Consider the following 20638-nt stretch of genomic DNA (forward strand, 5'->3'; position numbering starts at 1 on the left):
TTCATTTTTGCTTATGTGAAGGTGAATCCTTGTGAATATCTTATGATTTAGGAAATCAAAATAATGTAGCTGTTTATCAGAAAGCCAAATAACTGTTGAGTGCTGTGGAAACTGTTTCCCTTCAGAAATAAATGGAGCTCGATAAATGATTGTGCTTTCTTTCTTGCTGATTTGTATTTATACAAGCCTTTTTTTAATTGTTTTCATGCTGACAACAATTTTGTATGGAAATAGAGCATTTTAGACTTGAAAATATAGTCAAATCTGGCTCATTTATCTGCTGCATAGTTTAATCATTTAGGAGCGTCATTAGAGCATCTAGAAAACAGTGGCAAGGAATGCTTATGGTTCAGATTTTACATTTAGATGGCCACAAGCTCAATTGCTCAGTAGGTGGTCCTGTGGGCTTTGTTTCAATTACAGCGTGCGAGGAGAGAGTTCGGAACATATTCATGAGCTCTGCTGTATGCCTGGTGGCTTAATTGTAAGTCGCTGCAATGCTCCTGCTGCGCCTGGTCTTATCAGGACTATAAATCCATATGCATGAGGTGCTCAGGTTGCCTCAGAGTTTGATGCCGTGCAACCAGTTGCTGCTATTTATTTCCTGTACTAAGTGCTCTAAACTTTAGGAAGAAACCAGTCCTGTCTTTGGAAAGGTGTTCTAGTTAAAGTGGGCTGAACTCTTGCACAGGACAGAAGCAAAACATGATGAAATGCTCCCTGTATGTATTTTAGAGAGTTTAGCCTGTCTAATGCTGGGGATACACGGTACGTTTCTGTACCGTGTATCGAGCAGCTGATCCGGCCAGCTGATAATATTCAGCTGGTCCGATCACGCTGCTCGACCCCCCCCGCCCGCTCGATCCCCGCCGGTGGACAATGGCAGGGAATCGAGCAGCTGATAAGGAGCGCTGGTGGGGACGCGGCGGGAGTCAATCCAGCGGCTAATCGGGCGCCGGATCAACCCGTGTATTCCCAGCATTAGGGTAGCCATACACCTGAAGATTATGATTCGACAAAGAGACAAATTTTATCTTTAATTGAATCTGATTAGAGATATTTGTCTCATTGTCGAAGCTGCCAATTTACTGCAGACCGATTCCCGTCCGATTTCAGTATGAAATCTTCAGGGAATCAGCTGAGCCTGCCGCGTCCGCCCCGCCACGGCCACAATGTATAAATGGGCTCTCCATGTTGCATTTATACATTACCTGTCCTGTAGCAGCCTTCCGCGCGGTGTCCATCCATCTCTCCGGATTCTAACAGCCACATACACGCTGGTGGCGCATAGCGTCTGACGTCACACGCAATACACCGGCAGCGTGTATGCGGCTGTTAGAACCAGGAGAGATGGACGGACACCGCAAGGAAGGCTGCTACAGGACAGGTAATGTATAAATGCGCGCACACGGGGGGGGGGGGGGGTATGCGAGGGGGACTGGGCAACATTTATACATTACAGGGGCAGCACTTGGGGTTTTCGTCGCTTGTTCTGTAATCAGCCGCCGCACACCCTACCAACCAACTTCGGCCCATCATCTTGCATCATGCACGGTTGACTATGCAACCAATTTTGTGGCGAAATTGGTTGCATTCTGTCGGGCATGCTTTTGGCGGCAACGATTTTCAACCAATTCGATTTAGAATAATTGAATTGGATGGTCGATCGGCAGCCAAGTCACCTGATGATTGGCCACCTTAATTCCCACTCATGACAAGACAAATAACATTTATATCGCGCTTTTCTCCTGGCGGACTCAAAGCTCCTGTGTCTAATCACCACTGTAATTTGGTCTTTCCTCTATGTCACCTGATAAGGTCATTTGAATGCACAGGATGTTAATCTGTCTGCTCTCATGAAAGCAGGAAGTAGAAACACTGGAGATTTATTTTAGGATTTATATAAGCTGTAACAAAAATGTTTTTCTTTAAAGGTTATTATGCTATTGCGTATCTTTTAGAGCAGAGAGGAATTTCTGAGTTCAGGTCCGCTATAATATATTATAAGCTTATTGGAAAACATTTTCTAAAAGGTATTCAATATTGGCCAACGCTGAGTTTTTCAGACTGTAAACCGTAATTTTTTTTATAACGTGAAAAATACAAATGTATGTTCTATGTTTTATAGATTCTGAGAGCGGTGATGTTAATTTTGACTATGACCATGAATTGTCTTTGGAAATGAAGCGGCAAAAGATCCAGAGAGAATTAATGAAACTGGAGCAGGAAAACATGGAAAAACGAGAAGAAATTGTCATAAAGAAAGAGGTATTTTTCAGGAGGTGTAAAGGATCTGTTTATGGCCGATTTAAAAAAAATAAATATTAATTTTGATGCATTCGGCATCAACATTAATTCAACCCTGTTCCGAATTCTGCCGATGCCGATCCGTACAGGAATTTTTGTGCATGTGCACCGCAGCAGAATTCCTAACAAGGTTCCATATTTGAATGTGGCGAATGCACCAACGCGACAAATAATGCATGTATCCAGGAGTGACAAGCTTATACATTTACACATAGTTAAATCCTTAAGCCTGGTATACATACATACAATTTTGGTTCACATGGCACTGATCAGCAGAGAGCATCCAGGACGAATGCAGGTTGGAAACACATGCAGGGAGGTTACATGGATGCACAGTGCATGCGCCCACTGGAGTTCCGTATGGAGGCTACAAGAGGAACATTATTGGGAGGCCCTAAAGGTGTCATAAGAGCTATACAACATGTTTATAAATATATCTTTTATACTTTATTTCCTCTCACGATTACTTTAAGGGCTCTTTCCCAGTGTGACGTTAGTCGCAAGTTACAACAACATATAACGCACAATAACTTGCAATGAAAAATCAATAGGCTGTTCACAGTGCAGACGTTGCGTTGGTGTCTAACGCTGCACGTTAAATGAAAGTGCTGCATGCTATGCATTATACACGTTTTTAGCTGCGTTAGACTGTTTGCACATGCTCAGTAATGTTTTCTTTTTTTTTCCCCGCATGCGCAGTTTTCGTTCTATCACTGCAACGAAAACGGCGCACCAAACGCAGAGCTTAATAACGTCAAAGTTATAGTCTTTAAATGCGTTGCAATAGGGGCACGTTATGCAACCTTAACGTTGCATCAAACGCAACGTCTTACTGTATAAGAGGCCTAAAGATACTGCTCATCCACCACCTCAGTGTTTTCCTTTCCACTACTTTGCCAGATGCCGATTTGGCACTGCTAAGGGCCCGTTTCCACTCGCCACCGCGCGGCTGCGAGACGCGCGGTGGCGCTTGCTGGTCTGCGGGAAAGCTGACGAATCCCATGAGCCGTGCCATGCACGGCTATGGGATTCGCAGCCTCCCGTGCGAAAACTGGGCCGTGTCTGCCAAATCGCTATGGTAAGCGATTCGGCCGGCGGCGCCATAGTTTCCTATGGGAGAGTTTCCCCGCGTGATTTGCCTGCGGGGAAACTCTGAATTCGGCCCGGTTTCCGCTCTAGTGGAAACGGGCCCTAAATGTTTTCCAAATTGTGTTTTGATGCTTGGATGGGTTTTTGGGCTACCTATTTAATTGCTATAATATGGCTATGAAATAGTTTTTTCTTTTAAGTTTGTGTGCTACTGTTCCTGCTGGCTGGGCATGCTGTGGGATGCCATTCATAGGTAGTGCAAAGGCTTAGCATGGGTGAATGCTGCTCAGATCAGTGCTGGGCCGAAATTACGCATGAGCGTAATTACGCATCGTAATTCAATGTAAATTTACGCGTAAGCGTTACGCGTAACTTACGGTCTTACGCGTAATTATTTACGCGTAAGACCGTAAGTGGTATCGTAATTACACTGTCTACCGTAATTGCTAGGCATGCGTAATTTTACGAACACTTACGCGTAATTTTACGCGTAATTACTAACGTAAAATCTCCCATTTTCTAAGAGTAGCAAATCAGTCAACATCCTAAGCAACCAATAGTATCTTCTCCCGCCCTTCAGTATAAGCGTACGTTTTGACGCATACGAATGATATGTACGCAATAACTGTCACATTGACGGCTATTGCGTACATATCGTCCGCATGCGTAAAAAAATACGCATTAATGGGTATTACGGCACTACGCGTAACATTGTAGTGTAAGCGCCTTCATTACGGTATCCTTACGCGTAATTGCGTAAGTTTACGCGTAATTACAGTGATGTACCGTAGATAATTTCCTACGCCGTAACCGTAATTGCGTAATGCGTAATAGCGTAAAATTCCGCGTAATGATCCGTAAGCGTAGATTTTTCCATTACGACCAGCACTGGCTCAGATGCTTTCCCTCACTGTTACAGTAGCTGTCACTGCCCCCTTGGAACTGGATCACTAGAATGGGGCGGTATAAACTGAGAGCGATATGGAGGCTGCCATATTTATTTCCATTTAAAGCAAAATACAGAGATTGAGTCCATAACCCTCCTGTCGGCACATCCGGTCTTCCACTTCCAAATGTCTACAGCACCAGTATACCTGAACTGAGAGGCATATGGAAGCTGTCATACACATTTCCTTTTAATACTATTTACCTGGGTTCATCATCTTCCTCTAATACGTTTAGCCATAGACCCTGAACAAGCATGCAGGTCAGATGTGTCTGACTGGATTAGCGATATGTTTGTTTCAGGGGTGTGATTCAGACACAACTGCGGCTAGAGAGATCAACAGGACAGCCAGGCAACTGGTATTGTTTAAATAAAAATAAATATGGCAGCCTCCATATCCCTCACTTCAGGTGATTTTTAATGTCCCTGTCACATGAATAAAAAATCAACTGTTTTAAATGTATATGTTCTAAGCAGTGTTGTGCTATAAATGTTGGCTTAATTGTGCTCATTTTGCTTTTGTTGCTGGCTGTTGCTTCCCTTTTGAATTTTTTTTTTTTTTTTTGAATTTTTTGCATTTTTTTCTTGTAGATCTCACCTGAGCTAGCTAAAATGTCTCCTTCACCAAGCAAGTGTAGCAAGTCCCCAAAACGAAAGTCTAGTCCCAAGTCTAGTAACCCTTCTGGCAAGAAAGAAAAGAAGAATGCAGGAGCATCTCCACCTCCTCCTGATATAACATCAAGGTTGGTGCAAGGTTTCCTTTATTTATGTACCATAGAGTTCTTATATAAGAACCATGCCTTTTCAGCCTGTTGTGTATATCCTGTGCTGCATTAGTGTAAAATCTTAGCGCTGCTGCAAGTGACTTCATGATTGCTGTTAGCAACACCTTGAACATGGGGAACGGGGATACAAAAGCTTATTGCTGCTTTCAGCTTGAGGGGCCTCAGTTCTGCTCCTTTTAATACTTCTAAGAAAATAATGGGTAAAAAAAATCAAGCTGAGAAATACCTTAAAGTAAATCTCTGATGGGCTAAGTGAAAGATTTTATTTTACACTTACCCAGGTCTTCCTCCAGCCCCATAAGCACAGCTGAGTCCCTCACCGTCCTCCTGAGTGCCTCCGTTCTCCTGCTATCGGTCCCGGTATCTGGCTCAGCCACGCTAGTCAAGCTCTTTTGCGCATGCGCGGAGGGTTTACGAATGTGCAGAAGAGCCGACTGGCATGACTGAGCCCGATTACCGAGACTGATAGCAGAATGGAGGGACTCAGCGGTGCCTGTTGGGGTGGAGGAAGCAAACTTTGATATCGTAAGGTGGGCTAAAATGTAACCCTGTAGTGGATCACTGTTTTGGCTGTAGAACTACAGTCTTTCTTCCACCCCAGCACTGGCTGCTTTCACAAACGGCACTCTGAGTACTGGCTAGTCCCAACATAACTTGGCTACTAAAGGGCTATCTCCCTCTTTCTTCCGCAGTGTTCGCTGTTTGGCCTAATTGTTAATGTAGAAGGCAGGCAATAATGTCAACAGGGTCTATGAGGTGTTTGGCCTACATCAAACGTGGCATGGTGGAACCAGGGAAGTGCAGCCAAACATTGGTACTCCCCAAGGCTCAATAGAGCCTTGCTAGGGAGAATAGCCAGTGCTGCGGAGGTAGTAAGGTTGTACAGCAGAGTCCCTGGTGTGCGGCACTGGCAGGGATTGTCTGATGACATATACACATGCTTGTCAGTTGCTTGAGCTGCAAAAGCAGAAACCTTCCCCCATAAATACTCACTGAGCCTCCAGCGATGTCTTGTAGTCTCCCTGCAGCTCCTAACGGGCTCCTGGTGACTTTCCGGCATCCTCCATACATGTAAGCCGCTGTGTCGTCTGACCTGCGTCAGGTGACACGCCATACATGCACAGCGCCGGATAGCAGCTAGGTTCTGCAGGGTGACTACAAGACGTTGGAGGCTCTGTAAGTATTTTAATTCCTCCAAACCCCCCCAAATATCAGTCCCTGTTATACCTCAGGCATGCCGGATAGTTGAGACTTCTGGTTACCGGAGTTCCAGATAACGGGGACTTTGCTGTATTACTACATAGCCTTATTGACAGACAGGGAGAAGTTGATCCACTGCAGGGTCCTGACTACTGTCTCCCTCTTTCTTCCACAGTGTTCACTTCCTGGCCTAATTGGTTACGTAGAAGGCAGACTATAATGTCAGCCTGGCCTAATTGGTTACGTAGAAGGCAGACTATAATGTCAGCATGGTCTAGGAGGTATTTGGCCAACATCAGTGGTGGCATGGTGGAAACGGGGAAGTCCAGCCAAACATTGTTACTCAACAAGGCTCAGTAGAGCCTTACTGGGGAGAATAGCCAATGCTCTTGAGGTGGTAAGGTTGTATTACTACACAGCCTTTGTGCACCAGGTAGGGAGAAGGCGAACCACTGCAGTGTCCCATTATTACATTTATCAATGTTGTGTTTCGAGATTGTCTTATACAGGTTACCAAGTGTGGTTTTTTAATTAGTGTCATGGTGGAATCATACAGTTTGTGTGGAGGGGGCGTTGCCAGTATCCTATATGCTAAGGAACCTTTACTTAGGGTCTTCTGCATATTAACATTCTGCACTTCTATTAGGTTATTTAGAAACTTCATAAATGCTTGGATTTCCTTCAGGGTGATATATGAAGGCTTGGAGCTGATTGTACAGGTTGTTGTATTATGGAAAACACTTTTTAAGATTTGATTATCATTTTAGACATTCCAAAGGAGCGCAGAGTAAGAAGAAAGGACCTCGTACTCCAAGTCCTCCTCCACCCCCTCAAGAAGAAATTCCTATTTCAAAGAAGCACAAAGATAAGCACAAGACAAAGGAGCGTGTTGAAGAGCGAGTCAAGGAAGTTAAAGAAAGAGGGCGAGATATTGAGAAGCACAGAGATAAAAAAGACAGACAGAGGTTGGAATTAGATGCAGTAGTTATTGATCTTTTAGGCATGCACTGATTCTTTCATAAGAGACGCACGCACGCACGCACGCACACACACGTTTTACAATCGCATAGGATGTCCCTTGAAAAGTTAATCAAGCTTCCAGTAAAGGTGAATATTCTGAGAAAGGGAATGAAGTTTGTTCATAGCAGTGATGTTAGACCTTTACCATATTTCACCCTTATAGACATACACTGCAGTTCGAAGCACTTTTTAATGTGTATCTAAAATTTACAACACGTAAGGTACAGACATTAGGTGTTGGGGTGAGAGGTTATAAGGCACCAGCTGGTGTGGTAGACGAGCAATGATCCATATCTTGCTGATATAGAGTATTTTCCCTAGTCAGCTACTTTATAGGGAACCTGAAGTGAGAGGAATGCGGAGGCTGCCATCTTTATTCCCTTATAGACAATGCCTTTTGCTGGACTGTCGTGCAAAGCTTTTGGAGTCAATACGTTTGATCTGCATGGTCATTCTGGGCCAATGACTTAAACTGGAGGCAGAGCATCAGCACAGAAGTCGGGCAACTTGCATTGTTTAAGAAGAAAAATGTCAGCCTCTTTATTCCTCTCACTTTTGGTTCCCTGTAAATTAGATCTTGCTCCACTGCACTGGATCATTGAAAGAAAAGGTTTTCATCATCAGTGTTCAATCAAAAAAAGGATTCACATGGTCTTGATTTTTAAATATATTATCCTTAGATACTGTATATAAAATGTTATGTCTGTTAAAATTGTTGAATAGTCTAGGAAACTCTTGGTGGTTTTAGTATTCCTCATTAACATTTTAAATGTTGGTAAGCTGAAAGCTGCATAAGTGCAGGTAACAGGCTTCCTTTCATCTACAGAGCAGTGAGGGCACCTTGGCTACCAGTAAGATGCTGTGATTGGTTTGTAGATGGTGGGAAGAGGCAGGTTTGGAGCTCCAAGTCAGAGGAAACGAGATCTTTTGTTCATAGTATGCCAAAGTGTGGGAAAGATAAAACCTGAATCGCTGTCACGTCACAAGCCCAAGAATCAGCTGTCAGTGAGCAGTGGTCACAGACTCATTCAGCTCACTGTTGGCCGGACGCTGAGAGCAAAGGGGGGGGGGGCATGTCGCGGCAGGGATAGTCATCATTTGTTGCTGGCCAATAGGGGCACAGCGCGAAGGGGGGGGGGGGGGGGGGGGCAATTGTTACATCATTGGAATAACATTTTTTTGATTGATTTCCTGCCCTTGGGGTGGGACTGTGGTTATGTGGATTGCTATTAATTATTGCATGTTGCACTGTGTTGGTGTCTGGCTTTCTGCTTTCTGCCTTGACAAAGGGGACCCTAAGTGGCCATGAAACGATCGTCGGCCTTGCAGGTCTGACATATATTGAGGAGTCTGGCACCCGCATCCACACCCCTTGGTGTGTGGTTCTTCTACTGGACTGTCTTCGTCAGAGACATTACCGCTTGCATTTTCCGTCTTAGAAGTATTGCCAGTAAAAGCAATTTAATTTAGTTCCTTTGAATTCTCCCAAAATTTATCACGATGGGCAGATTTCAAGTGTGGACTGTTATTGAAAGCTGTTTTTTTCTTTTCTTTTTTGCTTGTAAGAAATAAGCGATCTGAAAAACTGCACCATTCCTTTTAGTTTACAGGCCATAAAGCGAGGAGTCAGTGACGGCCCCTTTTCTGGGACTGCCATTAGCTGTCTGTAGTACTCACGTCCTTCAGTGTTAACAGAGCTCTATTCTGGCCACAACATTGCACATGAATGACATTTCTTCTCCAGGGGCTGGCGCAATCTCTGTACATTTAAGCCTGGGTTGGAGAAATTCATAATGAATTCAGGAGCCCATAGGAATTTTTCACACCCGACTGAAATCTCAAAACGTTAGGCACTAGCTGTTTTTAATTAGTCTCGGTTTACCTGAGTTATGTTATTTGTCCAGCCACAGTTTGACTACATTTATGAATAAGCTTTTGGTTTTTACAGCCATTGACTGATGACTATAGGTCTCCCTAAAGTGGACCATGTACTGACCATTAACTAGGGCAGAAGGGCAATGGCTGCCTAGAAATATGGCGGCTGACATATCTATTTCTTTTTAAGCAATACCAGTTGCTTAGCTATCCTGCTGATCCTCTGCCTCTAATACTTTTATTCATAGACCCTGAACAAGCATGCAGCAGATCAGGTGTTTCTGACATTATCAGATCTGACAAGATTAGCTGCATGCTTGTTTCTGGTGTTATTGAGACACTACTGCAGCCAAATAGGTCAGCAAGGCTGCCATTCAACTGGTACTCCTACCGTGGCCCAACGACTCCTACCGTTAGTCCAATATGCCTCCTGTTGTAGATTTCCTGACCCTTTGACCTGACATGCTGCGCATGTGCAGTATGTCCTATTGGGCTGCCTGTGATGGGTTTCGCCGGGGGCCAGTATACTGTACACGCACAACAGCCCGTGGACGTACCCAGCTTGCTCGCACTCCCACGGCTGTGGAGTCAAGAATCATCTGACTCCTCAGTTTATGAAACCACCGACTCCAGGTACCCACAATTACTTCGACTCCACAGCCATGTGCGCTCCACCGGAGAGCGCCGGCACAGGCAGCCCGATAGGGCATACTGCGCTTGCGTAGTGCAGTATGCCGTTTCACAGGGCGCTGACGAGGAAATAGCGGATACGCCAAGCCACATAACGGTGGAAGACACCGGGACGTGTGATAAACCTATGCGCTGTTCCACACACACAAACGGCATGATTTTGAAATTAAATTAGGGCCGAGGTATGCTTTTAAGTGGAGCAAGCGTTGATAACCTCAGATAATGACACCTTTTCTTTTTGTTTACTAGGGATACTTCTGAAGGCTCACATAGGCAGAAGCGGTCTCCAAGTCCTGCTGAGCGCTCTGCCAGTAACTCTTCCCACTCAAGAGATTATTCACCGCCTACATCCCGAAGACGTCATACTTCATCACCTACACCGGTCAAATCTCACAAGCATGCCATCTCCCCTCCTCGCAGGTAAGACTTCTTTTTGTTTGTTTTAGGTATACAGGTAGTCCCCAGTTAATGAATGAGATAGGGACTGTTGGTTCGTTCTTAACCTGAATGTTCCTTAAGACGGAACATTGTGCCATCTCTGTCCCCTGTACCTTCTCTGTGTCTCCCTCTGTCACCTCTGCCCTTCTGTAACTACTTATACTAGTTTAAAAGCCATTTTTTTCTTTACATTCTTTTAAAATCGATTTTCTGTTTGACTTGTTCCCATGGTAAATATAAACGTTGGATAGAAAGAAGGCAAAAAGACCTCAATTTCCAAAAATGCAAAAACTTTGACAGTAAATAACGTGACAGAAGGTCACCAATGATTAAAATCGTTTTAAAAACATCTCCATACGGCTACACGGACTCTCACACCATACATCAAAACAGGTTGAATCACACCCTCACTCACATACAACCAGGAAAGCAAACAACCAAATGGTGGAAAAGAGGCAGCTGCAGTTGCACTAAATGCCAGACTTGATTATACTTCTGCTGGTGGCCACAGTAAACTAAACCTACAACCCTTTAGCGGGCCAGTTCAATAATACCTAATATGTCATATATCCTAAATTGTAATCCTGAGCAAACAGTTCAAGCAGAGCAGCAGAGAAGGCTTGCAGTTAGTTAGCAGAGTGTTTAAAGCACAGAATGGGTTAATTGAAAGTGTCCAAGATTACAGGACAGCAGGTGTCAAGCAGATTCTTTTCCTCACACTTCAGTGTTTAACTTGCAGACAGTTCATCAGTGCAAAGATAAGGCTGCACTATGCAAACAATCAAAGCATAGAGGTTGGCTATGAGTGCTTGGTCGGGCTAAGTGCCCCTAATCTTCCGCCCACCTCAACTCCGAAAGCCATCACAAACGTCCAGCTAGCGTACTCACAACTTGGTGTGCCTCCTGGCTAGCTGAATTTAAGTGAGGGGATCCCCGCTTTCAGATGTGTATGTCCCGTGACCTACCCACACGTATACCAGCAGCGGGGATCAGCAAGGGACCATTTGCTGGGAGAGCTCGGCGTCCGTAGCTCTGCCTAATGACATGTTTCGGCCAATCACGGCCTTTCTCAAGGTATGGGGCATGATGGGATGGTCTGTCCCCTCCATATAACTTAGAGCAGTCATGTGACCCAGTTCTCCATTGCCATCTTTGTTCCTGGAAAAGTTGCCCAGAGATTGTGTTCTTATACATATGCTGCCCAAGTTCCCATGGTAACACAGAATCCATGCCGTATCGGCGAGTCGTTCGTAAGTCGGGGGCTACCTGTATTTGGTTTTAGGTATATTGGGTTTGTGTAGCATTTTCCACAGGATCTTTATAGAAATATTTTGTTGATTTTATTAGCTTGCTCAGAAGTGAGTGTTAATATACTGAATATCTCTCATATTGCTGGGCATGTTTGATAAATGCTTGAATTTATTATTTTCAGGTCTGTTTCTCCTGCTGCCCGTCATCATTCTCCCATGTCCTCAAGACATCACTCTCCTTCATCACAATCTGGATCTTCTGTACAGAGACATTCTCCTTCCCCTCGTCGCAGGCGATCTCCATCTCCTCACTATCAGAGGACCTCCTCACCTGCTGGCAGGCGCTCCTCTTCTCCTTATGCTACACATACGTCATCTCCTCAGAGAAGGCGGAGTCAGTCCAAGCATCAGTCCCCAGCCAGAGAAAAGGGGAGAAATGAGAGGGAGAGAACTTCTGCTTCCCAGGACCGTCGACATGACAGGAGAGATGGTATGTTCCTTATGGAAAGCATAAATTGAGCATTAACCTAACTGCTGGAGAGTCTGATTGGCTTTATAACCCTCCATTCCAAAGCAGTTAAGTTTGGTGTGACAAGTATTGTCATGTCTTGGCGACACCCTAGGACTCGCCATGTCTCTCTGTAAATGTATAGCTATTGGGCACTAGAGTGCTTGTTTGTGTGTACATGAAAAAAGGGCACTTGGAAATACTCAGGGCACCAAGAAAAGCCAATCGTAGAACAATTGTAAATTTACAGATATTCTACAGTTACAGTGCAAATGACGATACTAAAATATCAGTAATAAATACTGATATTTTACTACAGCTAAACATAACCCTATGCCCACACTGAACCCTCCCTCTACTGATGCTGGAACTTAACCAGCTCCCCCTCTGCACGCACACTGCTAACCTTGACAACACACACACGCACACACACACCTAACCTTAACCACAACAGCTCTTCTCCACCCCCCCCCCCCCCCACTCCTAATGGCTAACCTTTACTCCCTCCACAATGCCCATCCCCCACGGATTAACGAAACCTCCCCGAGTCTAACTTTAACCACTCTAAACTCACACTCCCTTTAGCAAGCGCATGCTAGTTGGTTGACGTTTTCTGCATTGCAGGAGGTCCCGGGGCCTGATATTTATTTCCTGCTTCCATTTGAGTTCGGCACTCAAGGGTTGAGCTACTGTAGCGAACACACATTTGGTGCCAGCGATGGTCTAACGGAGTTCAGCTACTGTCTAGTAGAACTTGTATGTGATTTATGCGTACTAGGAGGAAGGTTAGTGATAGGCATAGCAGTAGGAAGATTTGTGCTGGGCCTATTGGTAGGAGGGTTATTGTGAGAGGATAGGGTACAGAGAGGTTAGCTTAGTGTTTGAGGTGCGACTTTTACACAGTGGAAGTTTAACTAAAGTGTAGCCGAAAGTAGGCAGCTGGGTATATACAGTGGGATGCGAAAGTTTGGGGACTGATGAAACTAAAATTGAGTTATTTGGGCATAACAAGGGGCGTTATGCATGGAGGAAAATTGCAGCATTCCAAGAAAAACGCCTGCTACCTACAGTATAATATGGTGGTGGTTCTATCACGCTGTGGGGCTGTGTGGCCAGTGCAGGGACTGGGAATCTTGTCAAAGTTGAGGTGCGTATGGATTCCACTCAGTATCAGCAGATTTTAGATACCAATGTCCAGGAATCAGTGACAAAGCAGAAGCTGCGCCGGTGCTGGATCTTTTACCAAGAAAACGACCCTAAACGCTGCTCAAAATCCACTAAGGCATTCATGCAAAGGAACAAGTACAACATTCTGGAATGGCCATCTCCGTCCCGACACCTGAATATAATTGAAAATGTTTGGTGTTAAAGAGAGCTGTCCATGCTCGGAAGCCATCAAACCTGAATGAACTAGAGATGTTTTGTAGAGAGTAATGGTCCAAAATACCTTCAACCAGAATCCAGTCTCTCATTGGAACCTACAGGAAGCGTTTAGAGGCTGTAATTTCTGCAAAAGGAGGATCTACTAAATATTGATTTCATTTTTTTTTTTATTTTATTTTTTTTGTGGTGCCCAAATGTATGTACCTGCCTAATTATGTTTAAATAATTATTGCACACTTTCTGTAACTCCAATAAACTTCATTTCACTTCTCAAATATCACTGTATGTTTCTCCTATATGATATATTTAACTGACATTTTTTTTATCATAACAACCAACGATATATTTAGGAAAATCATGACGAGCAAGGTTGCCCAAACTTTTGCATTCTCACTGTATTGTATAGGTGCTTTATAGTATAATATAGGTAAAAAATATCAACGATACTGTGACTATGGTCATCACTCCAAACTCTATACAAAACGTAAGCCTCCCCTCTTTGACTTTCATTTGAAAACTGGAAGTGCCAGGGACAGAAAATGAGGAATTGTGAAAAATGAGTTAGGGCTTTTTAACTCTTCCCTATACTACAAAAACGTATGCCATTTATTTTGTTTTAGACAGCAGAGGAAGAAAGGAGAAAGATAAAGAGCGAGATGACAGAGATCATGATCGAGAACCAAGCGGATCAAGAGATCACAGAGATGACAGAGAATCTCGAGAAGGTCGTGAGCGAAGGGAAAACCGAGATCGAAGGGAAGCTAGGGACACCAGAGAAGGACGCGAGACTAGAGATGCCAGGGAATACAGAGATGGTAAAGAAAGCAGAGAACAAAAAGACTCCCGTTCTTCTCGAGATGCACATGAGTACAGAGAAAGGGATAGCCGTGAATCACACCGAAAGGATGACCAGTATGAAGATCGCAGCTACAGAAGAAGCCATGGAAGAGAAGATGCTTCCCGATCAGAAACAAGAAATGACAACAGAAATGAAGCCAGAAACGATCGCAATGGCCGGTCAAGGGTACGTGCCCCTGAACCTCCAGAAAAAGGTACGCTTTTTTCATTACCCTGATCATACCTACTTCTATAGAACATTCATTTGGTTTTTCAGGAACATTAAAGTGGATCCGAGATTTTTTACTTTTACTCATTGCATAATTGTGTTCCTTTCATATAGTTTGTAGAGCATTTCTCAAGCCAAATACTTTTTTTGTTTTGTTTTAATACTTAAATTCCCTATTAACTAAACAAGCCTCGCCCACAGCTCCTTTTGTGCCTTGACACTAGCGAGGGCTTATGGGAACTCAGTCTGGGCAGAAGGGGGTTACTAGCCATTGATTTCAGAGGCAGAGGGGAGGAGGGAGGAGGCGAGGGGACTGAATTTACACACAGGCAAGCTGATAGCATCTCCAGCCCTCAGCCTGTGACAATGTGACAAACAGAACATGGCTGCCCTCATTGTATAACAGGAATAAATAATCAAACTTTTGAAGCTTTTTGCAGCAAGGTATGCTGTGTAAACTATATAAACTTTAGATAAGATATATAGACAAGTTACTTGTTCTAGTTAGTTTTTCATCTCGGATCCGCTTTAATCATTTGCTTGTATTTTGTTGCTTGTGATCAAATTCGTTGGACAGTTTCTGTCACGAACTGTCTCTCAAAGGAGCTTACTGTGATAAGTTCCTGATGTAGTCTATATTTTTGGGGGATCTGAGAGGAAAACCCACCCAGCATAGAGAGCACATATAAAATCCCTGCAGATGCTGTCATGGCGCATATTTCAAGGTCCCCAGTGCTGCAAGGTGAGAGTGCTATCCACTACATTGCCATGTATAACTATATATCAGTAGACCTAGGTTGTTTCCCCAATATACCACAGCCATTGTGGCTATAAGTCTGGAAGCTTTTTTTCTGTACCTGTTTGTGAAAAGTACTGTTATGCAGTTGGATTGTCTTTGCACATCTGACTACTATTTCACATCTAAAGGCTGCCATACACTGGTCGATTGCCACCAGATTGACCAGCAGATAAATCCCTCTGTGATCGAATAGGGATCTATTGGCTGCCTACACTGCAAACAGATTTTGAATGTATTTCACTATGAAACCGATTCTCAATCTGTGGAGCCCGGCGCCGCCCCAGCATACATTACCTCATCCGGCCGGCGCGAGTCCCCCGGTCTCCGCTGTCTCTTCTCCGCTCTGGGCTCCAGCTTCACTTTACTTCCTGTCGGGGGAAGTTTAAACAGTGGAGGGCGCTCTACTTTTTAAACCTCCTGTCGTTGGACATTCGAACGTCGCTATCGACGCACTCGTGACCCACCGGTGATCGAGCGAAATCTTCCGTGTGGACAGATCGACAGGAATCGTTCGGTCAGCGTTTGCGCAATGATTTCACAGCTGATTCGATCACAGTGATCGAATCTGCTGTATATCGGTGGGAAATCGTGTAAGTGTATGGGCCCCTTAAGGTCAGTTTCACTTCAGAATTTAATATAACTGGAGTTGTTACCTTACAGCAGAAGTTGTGTTCATTTTCAATGAAGTACTGGGTTAGGACCCTTTTCCACTAGCTGCAATCCACTTCAAAAAGCGGATCGCAGCTTGCAATCCTGTTTTCTAGTGGAAAAGAGCCCTTACTTACACCCTTCTATGAGCAGGATTGAGTGACTGTCAGCAGAGGAGGGAGAATTATCATCACTTAAAGGGGAGCTGAAGAGAGAGGTATATGGAGGCTGCCATGTTTATTTCCTTTTAAGCAATACCGGTTGCCTGGCAGCCCTGCTGATCCTCTTCCTCTAATACTATTAGCCATAGCCCCTGAACAAGCATGCAGCAGATCAGGTGTTTCAGACTTTAAAGTCAGATCTGACAAGACTAGCTGCATGCTTGTTTCTGGTGTTATTCAGATACTACTGCAGAGAAATAGACCAGCAGGGCTGCCAGGCAACTGGTATTGATTAAAAGGAAATAAATATGGCAGCCTCCGTATACCTCTTACTTCAGTTCCCCTTTAAGAGCTTTTTAAATAAACTGGATAGAACATACCCATGTAATGGTAGCTACCAAGAATGGAACTGGGGCAATTTGTAATTTTTGCATACTCACACTGAGACAAAAGCACGTAGGATAACTGGGTAACAAACTGCTCCCCAATTATTTATCCAGCTACTCATTTTAATTTTTCTTTGGTAGTGACTTCTCCTTATGGTTCCTTCTCTGCCTCTATTCCCAAAGACTTGTGCTAGATCTGCATTCTCTACGCTCAGCATTTTCACTTTTAGTGTACAATATCATTGGTGTGTAATGCTGGGAATACACAGTACGTTTTGCCGCTCGATTGAGCCATTTAGATGGCTCGATTGATAATCTCTGACACCTCCGATACCAATATCCCGCTCAATCGTTTCCGCGCTCGATTCCGCATGGGGGGCGCACAGGAAAATAAGGAAAATGAGCGGGATATAAGAGGATTGCCCGCGGAATCGAGCGGGGAATCGATCAGGCGACAGAATCGTGCTGCAAAAACGCACCGTGTATTCCCAGCATAAGATGCCCAGATGTATCTGTCCATCCCTCTCTCCTTGTTAAATTCTTTACTATGCTTGTTAACCATCTCATCATGGATGACATTCTTGAGTCAACCTGGCTAAAAACTAAACTAATATTTTCCTCTCCCTCAATTTAAAAACTACTCCCGATCTGGTTTACAGTGAAAAGCTACTTTTGCTTGAAAATTGTTTCAAAATGGCTATTAGTCCTCCACATGACCTTTTCTAATTTATTAAAAGTCAATTTCCATTTTAATGTGGAGCCTGCTATGAGTTTCCAGGTACTGTAAAAAAAACCTTGCCATTTTAATATCACAGACTTTCTTAGGATCCTTGCGGCATATAAGCAAGCTACTGAGTGGTGCATGAAAAAATGGTCTGTGCCCCTCGCGCCAGTTTACAGACAGATGCTGCCCATCCCCGTGCATCTGTCACTTTGTGCTTAATGGATGTATTGCCTGTGTTGCCTGCGTGTGCTGCCATATGCGAGCATTACCCATACGGCGCACACACAGTGATGGGGCACGAGGACAGGCCAGCTGGCATCAGATTGTGTACTAGCGCACGTGGCAGGCAGACAGGATGGGTTTTTTTCATGCACCACCCTGTATAACGTAATAATGTTGGCCAAAAATCACTGTAATGTTATTAATCTGACATAAAGGCATTGCTTTTTTCCTCAGCAGTCGTAAAGTTTCACTAACTGCTAGTAGCTGTTTATTTTCTCCACCCCAGATGCACAATACTTAGGTGCCACATTTCATGATTTTATTTTTCCCTTGCATTCAGAACATTTTAAGGCCCTGCAATGTTTCTACACTTCAATAATATTCCCTTCCCTTTATCCAGAGACCTCCTAGTACAGTGATCTGCAAACTTGGCTCTCCAGCTGTTAAGGAACTACAAGTCCCACAATGTATTTGCCTTTATGAATCATGACTGGCTGTCAGACTCCCGCAATGTATTGTGGGACTTGTAGTTCCTTAACAGCTGAAGAGCCAAGTTTGCAGATCATTGTCCTAGTACATTCTGTTATAATTTTTGCCTTTAGGTCCATAAACACGCCGGACTGGAGGCAACGACGGGTCCGTCGTCACCTCCCGCTGGGTGGGCATTCCAGCAACAGTCCGACGTGTGTACAGTCTGTCTGCAGACTGATACGGCTGTTTCTGAGCGACCCGCCCAGCTGGAACGCCCACCCAGCGGGAGGTGACGACGGACCCGTCGTTGCCTTCAGTCTGGCGTGTGTACGGACCTTTTATCTGGAATTCCACTAACAACACTTGACATCAAAATCTATCCTGAATGCTACATCTTTACTCACCCCTATCTCTCACTAATTGCTGTTCCTCTGTGCTAATCTCCACACTGACCTACAGTTCAGGCTATTATGCTTTGTCTGTAAATTGAACTTCTATTCCATCTTCATTTCTGACTCTACAACAAAATAGTAAATATTTGTGCACCGGTAAATGTGCTAAGGGCTCTTTCACATTAGGGCAGACTTTCTGCGTTAACGCAAACGGAAGCCGTTTGCGTTAACCAAGGTAAGATGAAAGTCCATAGACTTTCATTTTACCTTTCACACTCGACGCTGCGTTTCGATGCGTTGCGGTTCCGACGCACCCGGGCGCAGTTTTTCCCCCAACGCACCCGCGAGCCGGCGTTTTCCGTCGGGTTTAATTACCAGCTACCGCCGCTGAGTGCGTCGCACCGCAGATACCCGACGACACGCCGCAGGCAGACAACGCGTGCAGGAGAACGGCTCCTGTTCGCGTTGTCTGATGTGAAAGAGCCCTTACTGAAAAAACTATTTTGAAATTATATGCTTTCCTGTTGGTTGTTTTTTTTTTTTTTTTTTTTGTATGTATATAAATGTCACAATTAATCTTTGCAATTAATAGCTGGAAGAGGAACAAGAAGCTCCCAGGTTGACAGCCATAGCAGCAGCAGTTATCATGAAAACTGGGATTCTCGGAGCAGTTTCACAGACAGAGAAAGATACGAAAACCGGGAGCAAGGAAGAGATTCGTCATTTGACCGCAGACATGGTGATCGAGATCGTCGTGAGAGAGACAGAGGTAATTATATGAGCATGTAATCTCACCTGGCATTAATGAATATAATTAAATGTTTACTTTTTGTATATGCATTTCTTTTATCCTCATGGTCAAATAGCCCCCCATCTTTGTATAAATAGCATACCTCTGCTATTCATTGGTAGGTACAATCTCTCACATAGGTTTATGCGCCAGCATGGTGTTGGACACTACCAATATTGCTCTTTCATGCGGCGTGGACCTGCATTAGGTGAATCACTAAACTAGAACAAGTCTGAAGATCAGGAATCCTGACGTAATTCGTGCAGGCTTTTTTATAGTCATTAACAAACTTCTTATTGAAGATATGAGATCATTATGGCAGCCATAGTAGTAGCAACTTTAAAAAAATAGGGATGGGGACATCAGTTTTTGTCTTGATCAGTTTTTTTTAAGCTAAAGGTAGATAGTGATTACTGATCAGAAGTGAGGATGTTGATCTGATCATTGTTGGATGAGCATAGCAGAGTCTGTATTTGTTTCTGGCAACCCATAAGCTTCTGGACTTCTGGTTCACTGTCTAATCGGGTTTAAAGCGGAACTGTAAATTTGCTTAAAACAAACTTTTTCCTTCCCCAAGCCCCCAGCAGCTGCTATGTTCTGCGCCGGTTCTGCACAATCCTCCATTCTCCCACCGTGGCTAAGTTTTGTTACCTGCACGCCCAAGGCTACACAAAGCTTTCTTTGCATTCCAGCCCGCAAAAGCGTCCTGCTATTAGCGCAAGACGCTATTGTTGGTTGTAACGCGAAGAAAGCATTGCGTATCCCGGGGCACGCACGTTGACGGTAACCAAACTTTGCCACGGCGGGAGAGCGGAGGATCGTGCAGGACGGCTGCTGGGGGCTTGGGGAAGCCCCAGGTAAGTAAAACAGTTTGTTTTAAGCAAATTTACAGTTCCGCTTTAAATCAGCCCAGAGGGAGTGGCTGTATGCTAATGAGGACATTCTCTTGACTCTTCAGCTTTTTTGAGACTCTCTCAGGGCACTAAATATGTTAAAGTGGTTCTGAAGTGAAAATTAACTGAAGAGGTTAACAATTATCACAGAGTAATCTAAAATGAATCTTTACTGTTGGTCCCATATTGCTATTTTGGCTTTAATGTAAATCCGAGGTGAAACTGCTAAAAAAAAAACAAAAACAAAAAAAACACAAGCTTGCTTGCAGAGGATAACTGAAGAGAGGGGATCTCAGATTTACTGTTTGCTGTCTAAACAATATAGAAAAAAACATGTTTTCAAAGCATTTCGAGATTTTCAATACCACACTAAAAAGTGAGCGGAATGATATTAAACAAGTTCTTGAGGTCACAAGTGTAGTGGGCTAGAGAAAGCCAACTAGAGCATAACGCCCAATGCTAAACAGATAGATAGCAGATATATTGAACAGCAGAAAGAAGCAGAGCAGATTATGATTCAAATTGATGATTTGGAGAACGGGAAAAAAAACAACTTGAGAATTAAAGATTTTGCTTGAGTCTGTCTCTGATTCCA

General features: G+C 44.0%; 1 protein-coding gene across 3 annotated transcripts in view; it reads left to right on the forward strand.

Moving 5' to 3' along the window:
• The window catches only part of ZC3H13 (zinc finger CCCH-type containing 13), an 85681-nt gene that overhangs the window by 25285 nt on the left and 39758 nt on the right, over positions 1-20638 (forward strand). For all 3 annotated transcript variants that reach the window (XM_068267749.1, XM_068267750.1, XM_068267751.1), the window contains exons 6-12: positions 2129-2268; positions 4934-5085; positions 7095-7292; positions 10162-10332; positions 11783-12090; positions 14112-14543; positions 18953-19129. In XM_068267749.1, coding sequence (XP_068123850.1) covers positions 2129-2268; positions 4934-5085; positions 7095-7292; positions 10162-10332; positions 11783-12090; positions 14112-14543; positions 18953-19129 — 1578 coding nt within the window. The remainder of the gene's footprint in view (positions 1-2128; positions 2269-4933; positions 5086-7094; positions 7293-10161; positions 10333-11782; positions 12091-14111; positions 14544-18952; positions 19130-20638) is intronic.

This window comes from Hyperolius riggenbachi, chromosome 2 (assembly GCF_040937935.1).
Source record: "Hyperolius riggenbachi isolate aHypRig1 chromosome 2, aHypRig1.pri, whole genome shotgun sequence".
Lineage (NCBI taxonomy): Eukaryota > Metazoa > Chordata > Amphibia > Anura > Hyperoliidae > Hyperolius > Hyperolius riggenbachi.